Here is a 25,735-nt window from a genome sequence, read left to right as displayed (position 1 = left end):
ACAAAGGAAAGGACTCAGTTGATGAACTGTGACACAGCCTAATGAGAAAAGTTAGAGCATTCTCTTTCGCTCAAGTAAAGATGGCAAAGTGATGAGTGAGGGAAAGGCGCTAGACAGATGCTCAGGATGATCGATCACAGCCTCAGAACACTCAGTACAGCAATCCCACTCTAGTGTTCTCTCCTGTACCCTGCCACATTGTCCTTTTCTGCCCTCTGGGATACCTCTCCTCATCGCATAATTGAGAAATGAGGTTGAGTGCATGAGCACTAGAGAGATAGTCAAAACAGCAAAGGGCAATAGAGATAGACAAAAAGAGACTTGAGGAGATGGGCAGTCCTTTGCTAATGTCACTAAGAAAATGAACCATGAAAATAGATTTTATCTATAAACACACATACCTGTGTGTGTCAATTTAACAATGATATCCCCTCAACCAGCATGGTCTTTCCTAACAGACTGAGAAATGGAATTATTAGAGGCTTGGATGGGCTGTATTTGGTCCCCTTTGAAAGATGAGTCATATTTTGATTTTTAGAGTAACACAGGTGAGAATGCCTTCTTGATCTTGGAAATGTACAGGTTGCCCATCACTCTCAGATGATGTAAGGGACTTTTGTAGGGCCAATGAGCGGGCCCTGTCCACATGCTTAGCTTTATCTCCCACTTCTGTACCTACCTCCACCCAGGTTCTTTGGCTTCCTTTAAATTCACCAATCACTCCTTGTTCATTTACCATACCAGGCCATCTCTCTTATCTTTCTTCCCCTGGTTAATTCTTATTGATCCTTCAAATGACGGTTTAAACAACCCTTCCTCAGGAAGCCCAGTCCTGATCCCATGATCAGGGCAAATACTCCCTAATGGATTCTCTGAGCCCTGCCTGCTTCTCTTCCAAAGCATCTACCCAGGTCTAGTTTTATGTGTGTATGAGTGTGAGTGTGAGTGTCCCTGAAAGAAAGAGAGTATATGTGTGCATGTGAGAGAGATGATTTGATTAATGCTTCTCTGCCCCATTTGATTATAAATCTCAAGTGGGCAGGAACCATGTTGGATTTTTCACACCATTTTGTCCTTAATGTCTCAAATGAGTGCTAAATGGAAATAACTATGTGGGGGCATGGGGAGATAATGTCAGGATCAGGTAAGAGGCTGAGGGAGCTGAAGCTGAAAATTGGTGTCAAAGAGCAACTTAATCTATTGACCATTTTACTTACCCCATGTTAACACTATATTTCTTTTTTCTGACTGAGTGAGAAAATATGGCTATTTTAAGTTTTACTTAAATTTTTGTTTGTTTTTTTTTTTTGTTGTTGTTTCCTAAAATTTTAGACTATAGAAAAAGGCAGTACTGGGTAGTATACTTTTGTTAGAATCCAAAGGCACGTGGGTGTTCATGAGTCCTATAATTGCTACATTACAGATTTTCTATATTAGCTTTCAACCTAACACAAAATTAAGTGCATATTGGACGCATATTAACTATTTTATGCAAAATCTTAACACTATTTCCTTTAGGACAATCATTGAAAGTATGGCTTTCAATTGAAAGCTGTATTGAAAGTCTATTCCTCAGTGTGTTTCTGTCTAACTACCACAAAAAGCCTTGATTTAAATGTCTGAAGCCAAATCCCTGCTTTCTTTTAGCGTGATAAAAACTCTCAGTAAATCAGAGCATGGCCGATGTCCAATTGCTAAATGTGGGTCTTAAAAGTTACTCTTCTCAAGCTACCTACAGGAGAAGGCCAGCATGAAGTTCTTGGACATCGCTCTGGAAATGAGATTTATAGGTAAAGAAAATAAGATTCAAATTAGTCAATTATTATAGATACAGTTATCATGTAGTAAGCATACTTGTTAGAAAAGAAGGTTAAAGTAAGAGATAAACTTAAATTGTGAAATTATCTGAGAATTTACCTTATCTATATATAATGCAACTTACCATGAACAGGTTGGCTATATCAACCTTTACAGAAAAGCTTCTGGGACCCAGACACTAATTTAAAGTCACTAGAGTTTGTGGAGTAAAAAAATTTTTATTTTTGGGAAAAAAAAAATCTAATTCCTTTAAGGCTTTGAGAAAAATTCAGCTTTCAACTTCAGTCAGGATAAATGGAACAGCTCCATTGGATATCCACTGAACAGTGGTGGATGGTGGGAGCTGGGTTTCTCACTATTGGGGTGGAAGGTTACAGATAAGCAAGTGGAAGAAGCTATAATAATCCATGTAGTAATGGCTTAAAGTTGAAAAAATTAGAATAAACCCATGTTTTTTTATCAGTCTACCAATCTCTCTAACCATATATGAAGGTAGTTATATACAAACATATTTATAGATATATGCATATATTCAGGATGGTATACACACATATATTCATGGTCTTTCAGACAAATGGCCGAGAGGCAATGACATGCAGTAACAATGAACATACTAGCACCCAAATGTTGGTTTTTTTTTTTTTTTTTATTTTATTTATTTATTTGACAGAGAGAAATCACAAGTAGATGGAGAGGCAGGCAGAGAGAGAGAGAGGGAAGCAGGCTCCCTGCTGAGCAGAGAGCCCGATGCGGGACTCGATCCCAGGACCCTGAGATCATGACCTGAGCCGAAGGCAGTGGCTTAACCCACTGAGCCACCCAGGTGCCCCCAAATGTTGGTTTTTAATATCATTTCCAATGAAGGAAACCAGAGATCCTTGGAGAAATGACTAAATCTAGGACTAGAGAAGAAAATGTACAAGATGAGCCTGTATCTTATAATGCCAGAAAGTAAAAAATGTGCTTAAAAAAATCAAACAATAATGGAAATATGTCAAAGGGACACAAGAGCCAACTGAAAGAACTCAGTGGCTAAAGCTGGAACAATGTATACAATAGTATATTACTGAATTATAACCTTAAGAAGAAAATCAGTATCAATGGGCCTAATCTAATATTCACAAAAGATCAGGATAAATACATACATGGAGGACAAGAGACAAATCTAGGGAGAAAAATTCTAAATATTTTATGTAGATATTCTGCCTTCAAAGAGATTGAGCATAATAACTCTCTCTTCCTACAGCTTTTAATGACTTCTTTCTAAAGAGTACCGTATGAAAACAAAAAGAATAAGTCTACATTGGAAAAACATGACAAAATACCACCTCAGCGAGGTGACCAAGGTTACCATCAATAGCAGCAAGTCATTTTGATAGTGTGATGGAGATGGTACTTTACCCTCTGTGGTCTTCCTCCTCAAAATATAAAACCCCAGTCAATCACAAGAAAGAAAAACCTCAGAAAATCCCAGCTGAGGGAAATTCTACAAAATACTTGACCAGTACTCCTCAAAACTGTCAAGGTGATCAAAAACAAAGAAAATCTAAGAAAATGTCAGTGAAGAGGACTCTAAGGAAGCATGATAACTAAATATAATGTGTATTCTTTTCTTAGAGTAGAGAAAGGATGTTGGGTAAATCTAAGAAAATACGACTCAAATATGGATTTTGGTTAATAATACTATAATACTGACTCATCAATCATAACAAAAAGTATCATACTCATGTAAAGGCATTTACAACAACAGAGGAAAGTGGATATGGTGTCCATGTATTCTCATTGCAATTTTTCTATAAATCTAAAGCTTTTAAAACAGGAAGAAAACTTAAAAGGCTATACATTAAATTTAAGCTAGTAGAATCACATAGTAAGTTCTAAGCTTACTGATATAAGTTGATATTTAATTCTCTTAAACAAAAAGCCATAGTATTCTTCATGCATTAACTTTTATGACCAATTGCTTTCTTCACATTTCTTTAGAAAATATTAGCTCATGTTACACCTCACCAATTCAAGCTAGGTTAGAATGTTAGGGAATTGCTAAACATATGACCCATTTAAAGAAAAGTATATTAAAAGGCAGGAAATATTTACATGAGGTACATATTATCTGTATGAAAATATCTTTCCAAGGGGCAAAGAAGAGTCAAGAATGGTTTGATATATAAGACACAAAAAAACACAGCACAACCCAGGTAAGAAATATAAAGTTTTAAACCAACCAGGAAAAAAGATAAATTTCATCAAACTCTTATGATATTATCATTTACTCTTGATTTTTGATCCTAGCAAACAATGCACATTTGCCCTTCCCTACATCCTCACCTAGACCCATATCTCATAAACTATGTCTCATAAAATGCTGCTTCTGCCCATGAAAGCAATCCACACTCATTCTGGGGTTAAACCTCAGTTACCACAGGAGCACTCACTAGTTACATTTCAGATTTGCAACCACAAAGAACCAGTTTCATCCAAGTACCAGTCCTTCAGTTGCTCCATTGTCTTCTTTCTTCAATTGCAGTCCATCAACTACTTTATATGTGACAAGGCGTGAGTTTGCTTCCATCCTTGTCACTCCTTGGAGTCATCTCCAATAGGTGTGCAGTCCCGAACTCAGCACTATCCTCCAGCTGACATCTGAATGATTCAGGGTTGTGTGCACTCATTAGCTCTTTATTTTGGCTCATCTGAGTTCTATGAAGGGAGGCCAATTATTACTTGAAATTTCTAATACCAGTTCTATACTTTGCCTTCAAAACTGGATGGTAGATACAAATACTACATCATCTGTGATTTCTGTGAATGAGGTTAGCACATTATTCTTTGGTTGTAAATATCATACTTGGCTTCCTGGAGGTGTCAGTGATTGAGGTATCACAGCCCTCCTATGATGACACTGTCAGAGGCACTCTCAGATGACACATGCGGTTGGTTCATCCTTCCCTTATTCTAAAAAAAAAACCCAAAAACCCAAAACCAAAACTCCACCTTATTCTTTCTTTGTTCTAGCTATACAGATATAATATTAGAACCAAACATAATGGTGCATAATGGTGAAAAGTGAGCACTCTTAACCTGAATGCTTAATTTATTGGTATTTTCTGAACATCTTCAAATACATGTATTCCCATGAGAAATATCACTGCCTATCTCATACTAATGTTGTACAAAATTAATAATTTCAGGAAACTTTAAAATTCAAGTGCCAAAGAATATAATTTTCTAGTTTTTATAGAAAGTATGCAAAATAATACAAACTTCATTTATAAATTGTGAAAACTGTGTTGGAACAAAATGATTTAAAGCAGATGATAGATTTCTTGGAAATGCACTTAAAGTTCTGTTATTGATCCATCTGATTCACTTCCATCACTTCTACTGACCAAGATACAGATATTTTAAACATTAATGCTTTCAGAATTATACAACACTAATAAATATGCCAAAAATGAAAAATATCCAAGAAAAAAAATGAATATCAGTTAAATTTCCAACTGAAATAAGTAAACTACTCAGTGATATTATTGGTATCTTTAATCTAGAAAGCTGAATTATATTAGTCTTAGAAGATTATTTATAGTGGACTTAGATTAACTAAAACAAATAACAGCTATAGAATTTGCAGATCAGTATCTGAGGAGAAGAAAAACATATTAATCAAGTAGACATGTTAACAAAATAAGAGATTAGCCAAGATTGCATTTGAATAAATTAGCAGAGGAAAAATATATCCATAAAAATATCTGGTTCTAGGTTCCTTACAAGAAAATGATCTGTTTTGCAGACTAATTCACACAAATGTCCAAGAAATAAGTACTCAGTTCTACTCTTCATACACATTGTAGCATATATGAAACAACAATTTGCTCCCCCCTAAAGAATTTTGATTTGAGATTTTTTTTAAGGTCATGTGGGAATGATGGAGAGGCTCTTCCATGCTAGACCTAAGGTTCCTACACACATCATTTTGTTGATGCAAAGCACAACGCAGAAGGCACTAGGAATCTTAATTTAAGAACAACAGACATGAGAGGGGCTCCTGGGTGGCTTGGTCAGGTAAGCACCCGACTCTATTTTGGTTCACATCATGATCTCAGAGTTGTGAGATCGAGCCCCATGTCAAGCTCCAATCAAGCCTGCTTAAGATTCTCTCTCTTCCTCTCCCTCTGCCCCTCCTCCTGGCCAAGTGCTCTCTCTCTCTCTCTCTCTCTCAAATGAATAAATAAATCTTAAGCAAAGAAAGAACAACAGGCACAAGACTGATATATGTGCTGGTTACTTCCTGAACACGATACTCAGCAGCTCTGGGGAGCTCAGTGATAAACAGGTATGAAGAATCAGGGTCTGAAAGGCCATTTCTTTGGAAATGAAACCTTCCCCCCCCTTTTATCTTTTTGCTGTCTTGACTGAAGCTCTGAAGAAACCAAGGCTACAGAAGGTGTGGGAAAAGCATGCAACTCAGATTACCCAAAGGAGACACTCATGACACATCTAAATGAAAATATTCTGAGGAAAGGCAGGGAGGGTGTCATCATCATCTTCAAAATTCTTCTGATATGTTATTGCTTTCAAAGCAGTGGATTTTCTCAAGGTAAAACTGTTTGATACAAATGAGCTCATCTGTCAATCAAAGATCCTTTACTCATCGTCAAGTCAAATACTTGACTATTCTAGCATTAGAATCAAATTCTTACTGCAATATGGAACAGCCAATTCACCTAACTGGGGGACATAAATGAAGAAATGATAGGAAAATAGAAAAATGCTTGGGGTCTTTATATGCTATATTCCAGAATTCCATTCTTTTTGGTTTATGTCGTATTTTTTAAAACTATGCAAGGGATTGTTTTGGAGAGAATATGGATAATAGTCCTATCACACATTCTTAAACAAACAAACAAACAAACAAACAAATTTACTTAAACCAGCCTAATAAAAGTAAAGGACTTCAAAATTTCCAGAAGCCTTGGCCTTTGTCTATGTACTCTTTTCCAGACTGCCCGTCATTTTATAATCATTTTCATGATTTCCACTATGCTTATCATATGACTTTATGCTTGAAACATTTCAAGCACAGGGAAGCAACCTTGTGAATGAACAAGAACTGACAGATCCCACTGGGCGCAGCCTCACTCAGAAGTTTGACTTCAACATTCTTACACAACAAAAGTCCACATACAGACTCCAGGACATCTGCCTCTCAGATGCAGATCTCCTTAAAAGTGATTGTATACTACTTTGCCATTACAAATGGAGAAGGAGTCAGAATTCCAAAACTGGCTATGACAGGTGAGAAGCAAAACGTGGGAGTGTTTCTAACTTCAAGATATTAACTTGGAAAGATAGAGCTTTTCTAAAATAATGCATATATTTTTATTCAGATTGTCCTTTTATGAATATCTCAATATTTTCAATGGTACTTAATGAAATTTTAAAGTCTATGTATGGAATTTCTTTCAATCATTAACTGACAATGGCTTCTGTAATTTTCAAATATACTACAACCTCACAGAAACTTGTGGGGAAGGAAAAGGATGGGAGAGGAAGTTAAATGCATCAAACACCTTATGTATATCAGGTGCAATGATTTTTTAAAAACCCATTCTTCTCTGTGTGCTTCCATAGAACAAATTTCCCTCCAATCGGTATCAAAAGTAGGTGTACTTCACATGAGCCACCAAGTTGCTTATATCTAGGGACACTGGGATTTGTACGTAAGCTTCCTGATTTACACTAGCTTCTAGGAAGTTTAATGAAATCTTTTATTTTTTTAGAGAGAAGCTTATATTTCATCTGGTATACCTTTAAATTCCATGGTATGCTAAAGTCTTAGAAGCTGGAGGGTTCTCTGTCTCTCTTGAGATTTAGACAATATTAGTTTGGACTTCCCAATTTCATGATGAGTAAGAGTCCCAGAACTCAGCCCTTAATCTGTGATAACCTCCTAGGGGCTGAGCTCAATGATATCTATCTCTTGCTAACCTAAAATGATTCTCTTTAGATTTACAAACCATGAACATCACCAAAAGCACCAGCTTACTCAGGAAGGCTTGAAGTGACACATATATACATTGGTGTTGTTTCCCCTCCACAATTTTTTTTCCTTCTCTCTCTCTCTCTCTCGTTGCTGGGGAGGGTTGTTTATGGACAGAGTATACGTAGTTCTCAGCCTTCCTTAGGATTCCCCTCTTCCGGGCGCCTGGGTGGCTCAGTGGGTTAAGCCTCTGCCTTCGGCTCAGGTCATGATCTCAGGGTCCTGGGATCGAGTCCCGCGTCGGGCTCTCTGCTGGGCAGGGAGCCTGCTTCCTCCTCTCTCTCTCTCTCTGCCTGCCTCTCTGCCTACTTGTAATCTCTGTCTGTCAAATAAATAAATAAAATCTTTAAAAAAAAAAAAAAGAAAAAAGGATTCCCCTCTTCCTTCACCTGTCTTCTTATCTCCCTTCCTCATCTCCACCATCCTACTTGGCTCTGTAGGTCCAAATTACCCCTCTCTTACACAGACTGGCTTACACTCTCTGGCTTGCACTCTGGCTTACACAGACTGGCTTGCACTCTCAATTCACCTGAGCACCTACCTACAGCCAAATTCTCAGGGGACTATCTTCCTGCCTCAAGGGCACCTTCAAAGTACCTCTTCCAGTGCAGGCATTTCTCTTTCCCAAGATTTTGATGCCCTTTGTTCAGGAGATAGAAGTGTCTTCACCTCATTACAAATGAACACTATGCCTTGTTTACTTTGCCCCTTCCCTCATCACTCTCCCCTACAAATCATAGTCATCTATCTCTGCTGGCTGCCCTAAATGCTGCCTGGAACAAGGCAACGTTTAAAAAACAAATAAATAATAACTTATCTCCTTGAATCTTGACAACAAATCTGGGTGACCAGTACTGTTGTATTTTTCTTTTATGAACGAGGAGAGTAATGCTCATGAAAGTTGGGTTATTTACTCAGAATCAACCAGTCAACATTCAACTTCAATCTGAACTTAGCTCAGTATAGTTCTAAAGCCTGGGCTCCTTCCTTGCATCATACAACTATCTGCTAAGAGAGATAGGTATAAGACCTCTTAAACACTTTGTCACAATACAAGTGCTATCTACCTTCTTCCTCCCCACCTCTCCACTCCCAGATTCTAATACTCCTTATTACTAGGATGGGAAGATGAGGGTTGGATGGTTTTTTGCACAAAATCTTGCAAGCATTTCTGGTACTATACAACTACCTCCCTCTAAAACACTTTTCCAACTCTTACCATGTCCATCACTTTGAGAACCATGGGTCTAGATCCTTAAAATTTTGAAGTTTAAATTAACTTTCCAAGATATGATCTTACTGAAAAACATATAAATATATAAAATAATTCTTGGTATTCTTTCACAAAACATGAGTAAATCCTTATTCTAATGTGCAAAGGGATTTCAAGTATTTATCATTTATCTAGTAGACATGTTTGATGTTTTAAGTAAAATGAAAAATGTCACATTATTATATGAAAAATATAATATGAAAAATATGTCATATTCTATCCATTTCAAAAGCTCAACTGATAAATCATTTTTCATATAAGATGCCAATATTTTCAATAATTAAATATCAATATTTTTCTTGAGATGTCATTTAATGTCTCCTTTTGACAAGAACTAAAAGCAAAACAAAAGCAACATCAGAAACTAAAGAAGAGCAACAAAAAGATGATATTGAGTACTTCAGAGTCAAGAATCTGTTGATCCTGTTAATTGATCACCTACTTCTTGAGGAGAACTGTGTTAGGATTTTCAAGTATAGTAACTCATTTAATCCTTACAGCAATATGATGAGGTAGGGTTATTAGCCATATTTTCTAGATGAGGAAGAAAGAGATACAATAAGCTATACAAGATCATAAGTTGCTCAAGATCAGAAACCTCCCCACTGGAAGAACAAGGATGCAGCCATGGTTGTCTAGCTCCAAAGCTCACACATCAATGCCTCTTGGTATCTAATATGCTTAGTATGTATGATGTGGCCAAGTCAGCAAAAAAGATGAGGTATATAAGATACAGATATTTTTGTTTAGCCCTAAAATGTGTATCAATTATGGAGCCTTACCAGTTAGTAGATAGTAGAACACTAAATTGTGCAGCCTTCTTTATGTTAATGGCCTTTGAAGAAGTGACCTATCTGAGGTCAAAGCAGGTTTCATGGAAGAGATGAACTGGTGGAAACAGGATGACTTAGAAAGATATAGGTAGAGTTTTGATAGGCAGGGTGGAGGGCAGAGCATCCCATATAAAGCAATCAGATGGGTTTCTTTGGGAACAGTGAGGAGACTGACATAATTAAAGAAGAGGAATTTGTTTCCAGAATCATGAGAATTAAAGATAGGTTAGGTGAGACACAATTACAAAGTAGAAAAAAAAAAATCCATGTGTTAAATCTTTCATTCATTCCACACAGATCTAGTACACGGGCCAGGGAAAATAAAGAGAACATAATAACACAGAAAGCCCATAAGAGCTCTGTTCGTAGTCCTACAGCAATCATTATCAGAAGTCTGCCTGCCCATATCCCTCTGGCAAACCCATCTCGATGGAATCCTAGTCTAAGCATGGGCAATATCCTATGTAAGGTTTTGCCTATATGCAGGCCAGGCTGGAAATCCTAGGAATTAATTCCTAGAGATAACCATAGGCCTAGTGAAGATGGACGTTGGATGCTAAATTCTCCAGTGTCCTCATTTCTTAGGCAGGACCTCTGAAGCGAGTTCTACATCATCTCCCAGAGATCCAAACAGGATTGAGTCCAGTAGCCTTTCTCAGTTACCTGAGCATTAATGTGCCTTGAACAGCCTCCCCCCCACCTTTCCTGTCTCCACTCTCCTACTAGTTTTTCCTCAGATCACCTCCTGAATAAATGTTTGCACTTGAATTCTGCTCTTGGGGCTTGCTTCTGAGGCAACCCAACCCACTACCAATACACAATAGCTCTAGTAACAACCAACCATGGAAGAGCACCAGTAGGTCAGATACCCGTCTAAGCACTTACCATATGGTACAACATCTCATCCTACCAACAGCCTCTGAGGTACACACTATTATTGCTTCCATTTTACAGATAAGGAAATTGAGGCAGAGGGAGGTTGACTAACCTGCCAGGGGTCACACAGCTAAGAAGCTTGGATCCAGGTTTGAACAACTGTGGATCTAGAGACAGTGCTCTTAGCCACGAAGTTGGCTGCCTCTCTGTAAGCGGATAAAAACAGCTGGTTGGCAGCACACATTATGCTATGGGAAGTACAAGACTCTCCAAAAGAATAGAAGGGAAGCTTCATTCTACCTAGAATTCAGGGAACATGAAGCAAACCAAATTCTGATGGATTAGAGGGTTTGCCATGATAAAAGGCAAGAGGGTGGGAGTGCCTTCCAACACGAGGTCCGTCACACAGCAGGGCAAGGTCTTCTGACACCATGGAGCCCCATCAAGGGTGCTAGAGCAAGGGGTCGAGGGAGTCAAGGTCAGGGGCTATTGACTAGCCAGGCTCCAGCTTCCCCAGCCCTTCTTCAAAAGCGCAGCATTGGTGTAGAGCTGCTCCTTACCACTGTCAGATCTCTAGTAGGTCACTGCCAGAGCTTTTATTTGACAGAAGGGTTCTGTAACTTAAAAATACTTGTTTGTAAGCTCTATGCTAAAGAATGTATATACTTAAAAATTCATCTATAGGATATGTACTATGGAATAATGCAGGGACTAGCCCTAACACTAATAGTGTCTAGCATTTATACATGAAGTTAGAAAGGTAGAGGCCAGAGGAGACAAGACCTTATGCTCGTGGCCCTGTATGCAACACAAAGCCAACACATTTTCTAGGCAAGAGAAGAGATACAAAGGAGATGATTCTTTTAGAGTATGATTTGATAGTGCAAGATGGATGAAAAGAGAAGAGCCACAGAGGGAGGCTGGTCTATATCTGAGAACCGTATCCTGTCTTTAGGGAAAAGAAATTAAAATGTAACATAAATGTTATAAATGAAACAGAATATGCTATAAATGAAGAAAGGGACCAGCTGCAGAGTTAATTTACACAATTTTGCCTGGCCAGAAAGATAAAACATAGATCTCTTCAAGAAAAGAAAGACTGCTGTAAATAAAAACGAAAGAACTGGTTATTAGTTTTAAAGAAATAATTAGTGTCTTAGATAAGGAGGTGATTTGGAGGAATAGCATGTGGATTTTGCAGGTCAACACAATTCAGCAGGATGGCTGTCTTTGCAAACGCAGTTAAATTCTCCCAAGCATCAGAAATTAAGATGTGTGGGAATTATTCAATGTGCAAGATGACAATTTTTATCAAAATTTTACTTACCCAAACACATGGACTATTTGCTGAAAAATAAAAATTAATCTTGAGAGCACAAAATTCCAGGCACACAATTTGGAAATGTAGTTTTGCACTCTAAAGCACTGATTGAGCACCTAATATATGCCAGGCACTGTGCTAGGAACTGAGAATCTAATGATGAAAAACAAGAGTAAGGCAAGCCCTAAAGGGAAAATTTATCCTGCCTGAAGCAGGAGCTGATTCCAAACAGGAGAGCACAGTAGCTTTCCAAGGGTAGCTGATTCTTGCTGAGATTAGAGAGAGGAGGAGGAATATGTTATTTCCCCACAATTCAAACTCAACCCAAGGCATTGTCTCTGATATATGCCAGAAAGTTCCTAGAACGTGACACACTGAAGAAGCAGTTTTGTCCTCCAAGCAATCTAGAGCTGTGGGCAGTCCTAGGCTGGAGGAGCCTGTAACTGAGCAACAAGATTACCCTTGGCCTCCTGGCTACCCTCTCAGAGCCTTGTCTCCTGATCTGGCTGGTAACAGTAGTTGCCATTAATTGGCTACATACTGAGTGGCAGGTGCTCTTCCAAGCACGTGACAGGTTTTCTCATCTAATCTTCACAGCAACCCCATGAAGTGAGAACTATTTATTGCCCCCCATTGACAGGAGGTGAAACTGAAGCACAGAGAGGTTAGATAACTTACCAAAGGCCTTACCCTTGGTAAATAGATAGCACACCCTCAGGCATGAATTTGAGGAACATCCTTCCAAAACCAGATAATTATATGAAAAGTTTAGTCCACACCTGGCATTATGCAATCTTTATCTTTTTAATTTTTTTTTAAAGATTTTATTTCTTTATTTGACAGAGGGAGAGACAGAGAGAGACAGAGAGCAAGGGAACACAAGCAGGGGTATGGAAGAGGGAGAAGCAGGCTTCCCGCTGAGCAGGGAGCCAGATGCAGGGCTCCATCCCAAGACCCTGGGACCATAACCTGAGTCTTTTTTTTTTTTTTTTTAATATTTTATTTATTTATTTGACAGAGAGAGATCACAAGTAGGCAGAGAGGCAGGCAGAGAGAGAGGAGGAAGCAGGCTCCCCGCTGAGCAGAGAGCCCGATGCGGGACTCGATCCCAGGACCCTGAGATCATGACCCGAGCCGAAGGCAGTGGCTTAACCCACTGAGCCACCCAGGCGCCCCCATGACCTGAGTCTTAATGACTGAGCCACGCATGTGTCCTATAGGATCTCTTAAATGTGATATTTATTATTGTCTTTATTATATGTGTAGCAGAAGTTTGCTTGTTTCATCTCAAAACATGGCACAATCGTGCCATTTAAATACTGCAAAATATTAAGTACCTAACTCCAATGACATAATTTTTATTACTCATCCTTTTCTTTGCACAGATCCATTTATTGAGGAAAACTTTACAGAGCACCTACTGGGTATGACACTGGGCCAAGTGCTGGGCTATGAAGTAGCCAAGTGCTGGGCTATGTAGCTGAGGTGGCTGCTCATGAACAGAATGCACTATGATTGGTTACTACAAAGTCTCAAAGCTTTGTCTGGTCACAGAGAGCTCCTCAAAGCAAAAGGATGTGCGGGGAAGGCTTCGTAGAACATGGTCATTCTTTAACATGGTGACAGCCTGATCTACCTTAACATTCAGTCTCTCTCAAGAATCAACCCTGCATGGATTACTAGATGATGGGATTCTTCAGTAAGTATTCTCTTCCATAAAACTCGAATTCCCAGGATTCCATTCCTGCATATGATGTGAGAGGTCTCCTCCAGTACCCTCAATGACAAGGGTTTCAGTGTGCCCACTCTGCACTGCCAGATGTCCTTTCTCTCTAAAACATCAAGAGACTCTCCATAATTATGAAAATCATTTGTTTTAAATTTTCTGAACAAAGATGTATACACATACAAGGCAACGACAAGGTTTCTGATACTGAGACCTTCATTCTCCGTTATTTTTTTAGACTCAATGAGTACTAGCCAAGGGAAGATCCAGAGATCTCAGGCCGAGAGAAGAGTGGGGAAGACATAAGGGACACATACACAGTATGTTAGATATATTTTCTCAGATAGTCTTAGTGACTATCAGCATTAATGGGCATCAGGTTGCCATCTGACCCATGAACAGGTTGATCTTTAAAGTATAGTTTTGTGAAGAAAGAAGTAAGCCAAATACCTAAGGCTGGGAGAACTCCGGTTTTTTTTGCAGAGGGGCCCAACCCTTCTGAAGGGCATCAGGGTTAGGTCTCTGAGGAGTTTGTTGATCAATGCATTTCTCAGCATTCCCTTCAGTCAAGGGAGAGTTAAGCCTTAACAATACAGAAATGAGTAAATTAGTAAGGTAAGATATAGATTATCAGGTTCTTAGAGCACCATTAGTGATCATTTAGTTCAACCTCCTCACCTTCAAATTTAAAAAGGAAAACATGACAACTCCAAGGAAGGGAATCACGAAGTCTGCTTCTAAGTGACTAGGACTCCTTGGGACCCTATTTAGAGTATTAAAGCTTCAGTAGAAATCCCACAAAGAAAGCCCAGACCAAGTAATTATGAGCACTGAACACTAAGAATATTAAGGGGGAAGCTCTGCTGACCTCAGAGAAAGTGCTGATGACCAGAAAGGATGAAAGGAGTTCATAATATCTCAATTCACTATGCATTATAGGGTTTATAATTAACCTATAAGATATTTTAGAAGTTCCTTTAATTTGCATCTTATATTTGAATTCTTCCTCCTAAGATATCATGCAAACATAAAAGATAATGTAAATTTATAAATATTTAAAATAGGTTATGCCAGTTCTGGTTGAAGTCATAGTAGGCTTTGTCATTTTCAGTAAGTTTCTCAGAGATGGGTGACACTTGCAAGCCAACTTCAGAAGGGTTTTGAAATCTTTGTAAAAGCAGGTCATATATATATATATATATATAGAGAGAGAGAGAGAGAGAGAGATAGATAGATTTGTGACATTCCAACATAAACCACAGAAAGGTTCCTATTAAAAAAGTGAACAAAGCTGAATCATTTTGCCTTCTCTTCCCACTGTGATTTTTATTCATTTGAAGATAAAATTCAAAGCAAACATCTTAGAGCTTCTATTTGTCACCCAAGAGTTATTTCCAGGAAGCCTAGGAAATCTCACATTTCCAAAATTAGGTCATGACACTGGCCCAGCAATCTACTTAGTATGTTCATAAAACGGCCTCCACCACTACAAAAAATAGAGAACCCCAATGGTAAAATCAATTCTGCACTCTTTGGAATCCCCAAAAATATAATCAACAAGAGAAATTCTAATGACAGAACAGTTTTTACTGTAGTGATTAAGAATTGTAGATTTCTGTCACATCTCTGCCCCTTTTCTTGACATGCTATTTTCTGAAGGTAATTTTGTATAAGTGAAATGTCCTTTATCGACTTTATCTATCTGTTATCATTGATTTCCTCCCCACTAATACCGTTCCACAACCTAGCCAAGCTCTTTCACTTGCCTCACCATGGTCATCCTTCTGAGATACAATCTTGAGTTCCACTCCCCCCTACAAATAAAACAGAGGGCAAGAGACCAAAACTCCCTCGGCCTCTCCTTCTACCTACCTAAGCTCTACATTATTTGCATTAGTCTTTCCCTTTCTTCCTCCTATCTGGAAGGAAGTCATGTTCTTCACTGACCTGATCCTCTCACCGGACACTTCTTTTGCGGTATGTCTCCTGATCCTTAGGAGTACCTAGTATTCCTCATTAACTACTGATTCTACTCTTCTTCCTTCTGCCCCCTACTCTCTGTTTCCTTTTCTGTCCTTGTCCACAATTTTGAAAATAGTGTGCATTAATTTTCTCTTCTTTTATAACCCCAGAGATAGAACTTACCCCGAGACGTTCTCTTAAACCACTCTCCAAAGTGTTGCCAATAACCACTAATTGTCAAGTCCATTGGGTATATTTTTAGTTCCTCATTTCTAGACTTCTTTAAAGTATTTGGAACAGCCAATTGTTTCTCCCTTTAAATTCGTGTAACACTTTGTACATATCTATACTAATACATTCCCTACTGTTCTATAATTATGTATTTCTGTGGCTGTTCTCCTCAAGAGTCTCTGAGTGTCTTCAAGGCGGGACTGTTATCAAACATACCTGGGCATGCCCTATGCTTAGATGAATCAGTATGTTCCCCATGTTCTAACACAATCGAGTAAGAATGACATTTTTCAGCAGCTAAGATATTGGCAATTTCATGATCAAAATGTTTCTTTGGCAGTTCGGCAATGGCTCTGATTTCAGAAAATGTGAATATTCTTTATCCATGCAAAAAATAATAATAATAATTTCCAAGACCTGTAATTAGAACATCTTGAAGAAAATAATAACAATGGTAGCAAAACTCAAAACTTTGTTGATCCTTTATTCTCAGCAAAGCACTCTCGAAGACATGAATTTTATCTGACCATCAGAACTGCCCTTTGAGGTGGAGGTGGAGACCATGTCCAGACAGGGTCAGGGCTGTGCCGTTTGATCATCGTCCAACAGCACATGAGCAAAGTTCAACTCACACCTGCTCCACTGGCTGACTATGTGCCCAGAGCAAGCAATGCCTTTTGCTTTGCACAGAGGCTCTATCCATTCATGAAACACCATACTCTGCATTTCTAATTCATTTTCTTGAAGTGGGATGTCTTTCCTAAAATATCTGCCTAGAGAAGCACCTTTCCTTAATCCACAGAAAAAACCCCATTGACCAGACAGAGTGCTCCTGGGAACATGTTTCACCTCAAATTCCTTATAAAATTTCTCATTCTGAGAAAACACAAAAAGAGCCACTGACATAGTGGAAGTTTAGGTCAGGGACTAACATGACCAGGAAGGGTTTCTTAGGGAAAGGCCACTGACATTCATTAGGCATCCCATGCACTTACCCAACTTGCTAACTAACACAGTGAAACTGATTATTTTCTCTGCTCTTCCTGCTAAGTCTATTTTCCAGAAGGTCCACAGACAGAGTGCTAAGGCATCTGCCACAGAACAACATATGGTGATATAAACACACTGGGTTTTAAAATGAGGCTGGACCTGGTTATGAGTGGGTCAGCAACCCTAAGTCATATACATATGGGACCTTGGACAGGCTATTTACCTTCTTTGAGCATTCCTTTCCTCATCTGCAAACAGGGATTCAAATCAGACCCACCTCTAAAAGTTACTGTTGCCATTAAATCATTATGTTAAATCCGGGAACAGGTGCAGGGATGGAGGACTGGGGAATGGTGTTCAGTCAATGTTTGCCTCTTCTATTAAGTAGTCAGTGGTTACATTTGATACTTATATTTTTAAGAAATTCTCTCAAGAGGTTTCAGCATGCCATGGTCTAGCAGTCTAATAAATTATTATTCCCCCGTTTGCTATGAGAGGTTCTTTAATAGTCTACTCTTCAACAGGAAGCAGGGAAATAACTGCTGCGCTCATTTTCAACAAGTGGTGAAGAGCTCAGGGAGCCTTCACAAGGTCACAGATAATATTAACACCAGAAGTTAGAAACCTGAGGCTTTTTTTGGTTTGTTTTGTTTTTTCCCAGCCAATAACCTGATGGTACAGAATCTCGATTATCTATCCTTGAAACCAAATATATATCCCACAACTGCACATGACAGAATCTCTAGTTGAAATATCTCGTCTAAAGTATGTTTACAGGCTGGTTTCTCTAACAACTAGAAACACCGGCCAAGAGTCCATTGAGTGATAAACAGGGTCATCAGTTAATTTATGGCTTGGAGGTCTTTGGAGCTATTGTAAATGTTGGCAATGATGCTACAGCTAGATGGGCATTGATGAGTGTTCATGCTTGTGGGGTATGATCAAAGGAGAAGAGGAAGAGGCAAAATGTGGATACTGCGGAGGGAAGAAAGGAAGAAAGGAAAGAAGGGAGGGGGGAGGGAGGGAAGGAGGACGGGATGATGGGAAGGAAGTTAGTTCTAAACTGCAGCAAGTCAGAAACTGGTTTTCAGGTTCCCTCCTTGGGATATTCTTCCTCTCATAATTCTGAATTATTTTCCTTTTCCTTTACTTGCCTATTTTTCTCTGAGCCCAGATACCTAAACATTAGTGGAAGTAACTCAGTAATAGCTAAAAGGGATACAGAAATGGGTGGGTGGGGAGTGAAGAATTTAACAGAAGCAAAACACTCTAAATTCATAGGTAATTATTTTCACATGATGGAGAATATTTTCTTCCTTCCTTTTTTTGTAGGGATTGTCTAAAACCTTTCTGACAGAGACCACCCACTTAGGCCATTGAGGATATAACTTGTCAGCAGTTTAAAGAGCACTATTTTACTAAGTCTGCTTAGACTAAAAATTACATTTAATTTCCGTAAGTTGTGGGCATGTTAATAAGACTGGTGCCCCCTTTACTCCTCTATCATACCATTCCATAATCAACTTGTACAAAAAATGACTTCTTATTTTTATTTTAAAAGTATAAGATATTGCTAACAAAAACTAAGGAGAATACAGATAGAAGCAATAAAAGATAATAAAATAGAAAACCTAAAAAAAAGTCATATGTTTAATAGGATTAATATTTCATCTAATGAAAAATCTTTGTTATATTAAATCTAAACCTGACTTTCTGCCTTAAACAATAGCTGACTTTTCTATCTAACCCAGGGGATTTGTGAACAAGATGAGTTTGTATAATTATGATCTCTACCTCAATTCTATTGCATATAAATTGTATTTGGCCATAACAGAAATTCAGGATCAATCTGAGAATTTGGCATTAGTATTCCAGAACTTACGGGCAGTTTTGTCACTCAGGGGAAGAGATGGTACTGAAACAAAATCAGCAATGATCTGAAATCTCATCAGAAGACAGACAAACACTGGCAGGAATTTTAGGTTGACTAAAATGAGCAGAGCTCCATTATCTTGTGTGAGACTTTGTGCATTTTGTCCTTCACTGCATGTGGTCATCAAACTCAATGTTTCTCCCACTTGCTAATATTCTCATAAGACAAGCGAGGTTATTGCATTGGCCAAAACAAACTCTAGAAAATGCAATTTGGGTTGAGTTTCTATAGTTTCAATAAATGAAGCAAAGAAAAACTTTTTTTTTTTTCTCATCTTCAAGATGAGACTTGAAGAGGCCAGATGAGAAGGATGATCCTTGTATTAGGAATCAGGCCAGCTTGCCTTTCTCTGATTAAATTTATTCATTGTGTTTATATATATATAAGTGTGTGTGTGTGTGTGCGCGCGTGCACGTATATACACATGTATATATTTATACTTTATGCATACATATATGCATAAGATATTGTTGATACGTTGCTTTATATCTTCTTTCATTCTCTGAAGGATTTAGATCAAAGAAAACAAATCAGTACATGAGTTTAACTCTTGGTTTACCAGAGAAAAATAAACCATGAATTGCTGGAGTAAACCTTATCAGGACCTGGGAAGGACACGATCAATAAAGAGATGTGCCAGCCTAGAAAAAGGGAAAAGAAGACTCAGTGTGGAGTCAGGTTACCATAATCACCCTATTTTGCCTCTCAACTGGAGTCACCTCTCAGCACCATAAAGAAAGCTTGATAAAATAATTTAAATGTGTAGCCTTTAAAAAATTAAGTCCTAAGCACCAAATAAGTAAAACAGTTAATCACCATCCACAGTCACTAATCCCAACTCTTCCTCAGGTTTCTTCAGAGGCACACGCTAATACCAGCCCTGGGCAGCCCCCCATAGCAGTGGCCTTTGATTTCTGTTTCCCACTGTCTTCACTTAGAGTCACTTGAGTCCACCATAAAAAGAAAGCAAAGGTATTTAAATAAAGCACCCTCCTAAATCTTAAACATGTACAATTCAGTTGCATTCAAGAGAGCCCTGGTGTTTCTGGCATAAAATTATAGCATCTTCATAAATCAGACTACATGGAAGTGTTCTGCTTTTACATTAGGCAAAAATCCACAGACATACATCTATACATAGGCACACTATATTATGTCATTCTTGACTGACCGCTGGATATGACTCTGGGCCATGATGCTTCTGCAGATTCATTTTACTTGCTACTAAATGGAATTTAAATTCCTGGAGAGCGGACTTTCATTTCCTTTTTTCCAAACCATGCAAGAAGACCCATCCTTGAACTGCCAGACCATCACTATATGCTCACAACCAGCCAGAATGAAAAATAAGAAGAGCTATATAGTACTTATTCACCTAGTGAGGCAAACCCTAATCTTTGTTTGGCTTGGAAGTAAAAAGGTCAACAAATGTAATGGAAAGAAGGCTTCGTAATAAAACTCTCCAGCAAATATTTCTAATGTAGCTTTAAACAAGAAAAGCACATTCTTCATACCACTCTCTTAGCACTTATGGGTTAGTGTTCTATTAAAACAAGTAAAAAGACCACTTATTAACTTTAACTTATAACCAATAAACAATGAATTCTGTATTACTATTGCTCAATTCTCAACACACTAGCTCTAGGGCAAGAGGATGAGAGTCCAAGTGGGAGAGTATACACAGGCTTCTACTTGAATCATTACCTCTGATAAATGTTGGAAGACTACTCTAGATCTCAATTTTCCCTCCTTCTTGCTCCTCAGAAGCAGAGAGAAAAACAGCACACAGCTCTTTATCCTGCCTATCCAAAGGGGTTAGAACCTTCTTAGAGATGAGCCAGGGCTCATCAAACCAAAGCACACATCTCCTTTAAAATGTTTACTAGTCCCTGGCATTGATCTGTGGCCAACTTCTGATCTGCCCCTTTGTGAAAGAAGAAGAAGGTAAAGGAGGAGAAGAAAGAGGAGTAGGAGGAGGGTGGGGGAGGAGGAGAAGAAGAAGACGAAAGAAAGAAAAGACAAGATCAGACCTCCACATGGAAATGAGGAACGTGAGCCCATAGAGATGAAAAGGAGAACAACTAGGCAAATCCTTCCTTCTCAGCACAGCAATTCATGAGCATGGAATCCAATCTTTTAGGGACTCTTACAGTAGGACAAAGGGAAGGGAGGTTTTCTGTCAACAAATACCTAGAATCTCTTACCACAGTACTGAAAGGTGAGGTTATAAATCAGAGGAAAACAACAATCAGGCAAGTTGAGAACCAAGCACGACATTAACTGGGTCACCTGGAAAAAAACACCACCTTCTCCCTTTGAGGTCAATGTCTTATTAATGACTCCTTCTAAAGGGCCCAGGCAAGAAGAGATCTACAGAACACTCACACTCCACACTGGCTACGTTTGGCCACAACAACAACAACAAATCGACACATGATACTGTGAAGTATATGGAGGATTACCGAGCTTCAAGCACAAAGGAAAACCACCAGGACTCTCAACTTCTCTATATAGCTTTCAAACATATATATTACAGACCTAGAGGAGCATGAATAAGCACATTTGCATTCTTTCAAAAACTACAGAGTTGAATAGCTCATCTCTCTCCTGTTAAAAGTACATGTGAGATAACTGTAGCAAAATATGAGGTGGTCATAATGTTAGTTATTCAAAGTGTAGTACATGCATTCTACGTATTGCAACATAAACAAATGGACCCAAACAACCTGGTTCAGGCAGAACAAAAACTGTTGCTTTATAGCAAGGTACACTTTTTAGAAATGAGAATGGGAATTTCCACCCTAAACAAATTGTAATAGGTTCAAAATTAACCTTGAAGAAAGGCAGAGGAATAGAAGAAAAAAATATTTGATAAATGCCTACTACATGCCAGGGACTATTTCTAAGACCTTCTTACCTTAGGGTTAAAGACTATTTATGTGATTGAATTCTGTAAGAATGACAAGGACCTTACTGCTTATGGCAGAACCTCACCATCAGGCCCAGTAAGGCCATAGACCCAAAGCTCCCACTGAGTTGGGAACTCTGGTGATGCACTTGGAAAAGGGGCCATTAAGGTTTGCAGGCATGGCACTCAGACTCCCTCCCAAACACAGTAGAGATAGGGGACCGTGGCTCTGGAAGACAGAGAAGGAAGATACGCCACAACGTCAGTTCTGGATGTCTCTGGTAGTGAGAGAAAATCAGTACCTCCCCAGAGTGACTGAGGATGTCACCCACCCTTCTCTACAAGTGACTTTCAGCTAACAAGCTCAAACATCTGTAACAAACCAGCAGATGATTTTGGCAGAGCCTTAAGATACCAGGGAGATTTCATTTGAGACACTATCATAAAAGTAGTTAGAAAAACCCTCAGAATCCTCTATTTTGATATTTATGACTTCTCCTAAGACCAGCCAAAAAAAATTTACCAGAAAAATATATTTTCAAAATCAGACACATTGCAGTATCCAAAACAAACCATGGTAGTAGCCACAAAACCTTAAAATGTGCCTTTATCAAGCACTGACAAAGTTTTTGCTATGAGATTGAAATCCAGTCAGCCCTAAAGGTGTGATTAAAAACAAGCAATTTTAAAATAATGAGCTCTGTCCTTATAATACCCTCAGCAATTATTTCCTATACACATTTAGTCATAAACTCTAATAAGAAATAGTACATGATGTCACATGTCCTGGGACCTTAATAAATTGCGTTGAGCCTTAATACACAATATAATATCAATGCACTAAGCAAATTCTTTAAGAGTCTGAACACTTCATCCTAGATTCATGTTTTAGAATTCTATTAAATTGGTTCATTCTGGTGGAAAGAGTTTTTCAGAGTTAAATTAGATTTTATATATAGTTACTTAACTTCTAAGCAGTTAAATTCCTTATATGTGAGACACTGACACATCTTAGTATTATTTTAAAACTGAGTCGACATTCTAAGTTTTCCCTTCTTTTGGAAATTCAAAAAGACTTAAGGGCAAGCAAGTTGACATTAGACATTAGATGTCAGAAATGCATGTATGTCCTTCCCCAGGGAATTTTCAAATGAAACTGAAAAGAAAAACAAACAAACAAACAAACCCAAACCTCCCTTTTTCTTTTATTTGTTAGTTAAATACCTGTCATTCACAAAATTATTGGTATTTTTCTCTATGAAATGTTAGCAATTGTAAATGTCCTCATATTGGAATTTTTATTTTGGGATGCTTTTATATTAACAAGTAATTTGTTATTGCATAACCATTACTTTCTCAGACAACATTAGGTTTTAAACATGTTTCACGCTTCATCCTCATTTGATACCCATATTCTTGTTCAAGAAAAATTCACCTCTGGCACCTGTCATGGAATTTTATAATTCTGAGCTTTACAAACTAAAGGGGGATATTGATTACTCACCATATCCAAGAATGCCTTCTAAAGGGGAAATTATTCACGTGCATCATGTTTGCAGATCTTCTGTCATTAATATTTTCCTTGTCTCATATGTTACATGTAGTGATTTTCATAGATGAATCCCAACTCTCCTGTTTGAGCAGCTATCATGGGCAATTATTGCAACAAGTACTGAATTCCAAAAAAATCCCCCCCCAAAAACAAACAGCAACAATAAAAGCCCTTCCAGGATTTGGAAAAAGAAATATCACAGAGCACTGCAGGTATGGGTCCATCCATTTAGGTTCCACTCGTTAGTCAACACACTAAAATAACCAGTTCGGTCGCTAATCCTAAATGGTGGCAAATATTGTCCTGGTATAATCCAACTGCCTAGAGTGTAAATTAATGCATCCTCTCAGGAAGGACTCTGGAATGTGGGAAAAAAGGAGTCAAAAGACAGTTTCTTGTTATCCTTGTTAAAGAAGTGTTAGAAGGGCAATGGAAAACTTCAGGTCGCTTTGCCATGCTGTCCTTTAGAAACGAATATTGCTTTTTCTTCTTTCTTAGGCACATATTCATGTGTGGTCACTTTAACGCAGTGCTGCCTTCTGAGACACGTCGGACAAAGACCAGGGCAGAGGGGCTAGAAACCATGGATAATCAAAGCCAACTTCTTTCCCAAATCTCTGAATTGCCGGTTTTCAATGGTAAAAGTAGGAAGGCAAGGAGCAATTTCTGCTTTGCAGGACAGGATTACCATTAGCTACTGTCATGACTTCAGAAGGTGCTGTCATGAGGAGATTCGTTTCTGCTGCCTAACCCCATAATAAGTCTGTCCGCTCTCCTTAAGTAAAATGACTAAGCTATCGATCCTTTCACTGCAGAATCCCCTTTAATTTGTTATTAAAACCATGTGCGGGCTTTTCATATGTTGCCTTGGAAAGAAAATGAATTTCACGGCTGCAAGTCAGACGTTGTCTAAGAATTTCTTCACCCGCTGTCTTTCTTTTATCCTCTCTCTCTCTCTCTGTCTCTTTTACCCCAAATTCAATTCCCCAATAGGTGTCATTTACTCTGAGGCGCTGACATCTTCTGAAAGATTCTCGTGCCCGAGCTATACAGACCTTGCATGCTTTTAAAACACAAAGGCAACAGGCTCCTGCTGGGGTCTCCCAGCTCCGAATTTCCAGCAGAACCTTTGGAATCCTCGCAGCCGCCTTGTCTGCCCTGGGCTGTGCCGCCCGGCTCTGAGCAGCTCAGGACACTTGCAGGCTCCGTGGTACTGTACATGAACTCTGCAGCAGCCCGCTCTGGCTGCAGAGACTGCTGCCTGACAGGGGATGTGCTGGCGTCAAGGGGGCCCTCTAGGTGGGTTCCCAGACACTGCAGCACGCCCTTGCTCGCCTCCAAGGAAGAGTGAGCCAAAGGGGTTAAAGGAACAGCTCACCCTAAAGAGCAGATTTCTTTCAGTTAAGTAATTACCAGGCAAGATGAGCGAAGCAGCAAGAAATCTGTAAATAACCTACCAGGGAAATGACACCTTGAACAAACAGATATTGCGAAGGGAGGGTTTTTGTTTGCTTGTTTTTATTTTTCCCTTCCTAGCCAGGGCAAAGAACGGGAATGGAAGAACTCCGTAGAAATTTTGCATATGACAGGGTTTGGTCACTCTGTCTCCTTTCTTAAAAAAAAAAAAAAAAAAAAAAAAAGGCTAGGCGTGTCTTGCTAACTTTAAAGATTTATAACCATTCAGCTACAGATGACCACACGGTAATTTTTGGACAGGAAATCCTGTGGAAGCCAGTTCTGCGGAAGTCGGTTATACTTCAGTTGCAATTGCGCATGCCATAAAGCTGCTTGTTTGATTAGGGGGTGTGTAGATTTGTGGAGTGCTGAGATAAAGCATTGAAAGCCTACAGTTGATATTTTGTATTTCCTCAAGCTTACCCTTTGTTCCAAAAATGCTGTTCAACAATCCCCTGAAAGCCCCCCATCACTGTTGATGCCATTTTGGAGCAAGAATAAAATAGTAAACTCTTCTAATAGTAGGTTGGCACTTAAATGGTGTTCATCGAAGACCGAACCTTACAGGTAGCAGTGTACTCAATATGAATATATCAGTTTTAACAGGCATTTAAAAAGCTGTTATGTAATTGCTTAATATTAAATGGAATATTGGCAACATTTAATGAATCATGCCATTATCTTTAGTTAAGATTCCTCTGGTGAGGCCCTGTCATCACAGAAAATACTACCCAGAATTGGGGCGGGGGGGGGGGGGGATATTTCCCATAAATTCAAAACCAGGTATAAATTTAGTCTTGAAATCTTTCATGATTTG

At 38.7% G+C, this 25,735-nt stretch overlaps 1 protein-coding gene across 17 annotated transcripts in view; it reads right to left on the bottom strand.

The window, feature by feature from the left end:
* The window catches only part of PDE4D (phosphodiesterase 4D), a 1,511,392-nt gene that overhangs the window by 555,018 nt on the left and 930,639 nt on the right, over window positions 1-25,735 (bottom strand). The window contains exon 1 of one of the 17 annotated variants that reach the window (XM_082725929.1): window positions 23,416-24,694. The exons of the other annotated variants lie outside the window; for them this stretch is intronic. Coding sequence (XP_082582055.1) covers window positions 23,416-23,462 — 47 coding nt within the window. The 5' untranslated portion in view covers window positions 23,463-24,694. Of the gene's footprint in view, window positions 1-23,415; window positions 24,695-25,735 lie in introns of those variants that run through there. 17 annotated transcript variants of the gene reach the window in all.

The sequence above is a fragment of the Mustela nivalis genome (assembly GCF_964662115.1).
Source record: "Mustela nivalis genome assembly, chromosome: 3".
In the NCBI taxonomy this organism is placed as follows: Eukaryota; Metazoa; Chordata; class Mammalia; order Carnivora; family Mustelidae; genus Mustela; species Mustela nivalis.
Note: the sequence above shows the minus strand (reverse complement) of the source record. Positions and strands in the feature narration are given on the sequence as shown.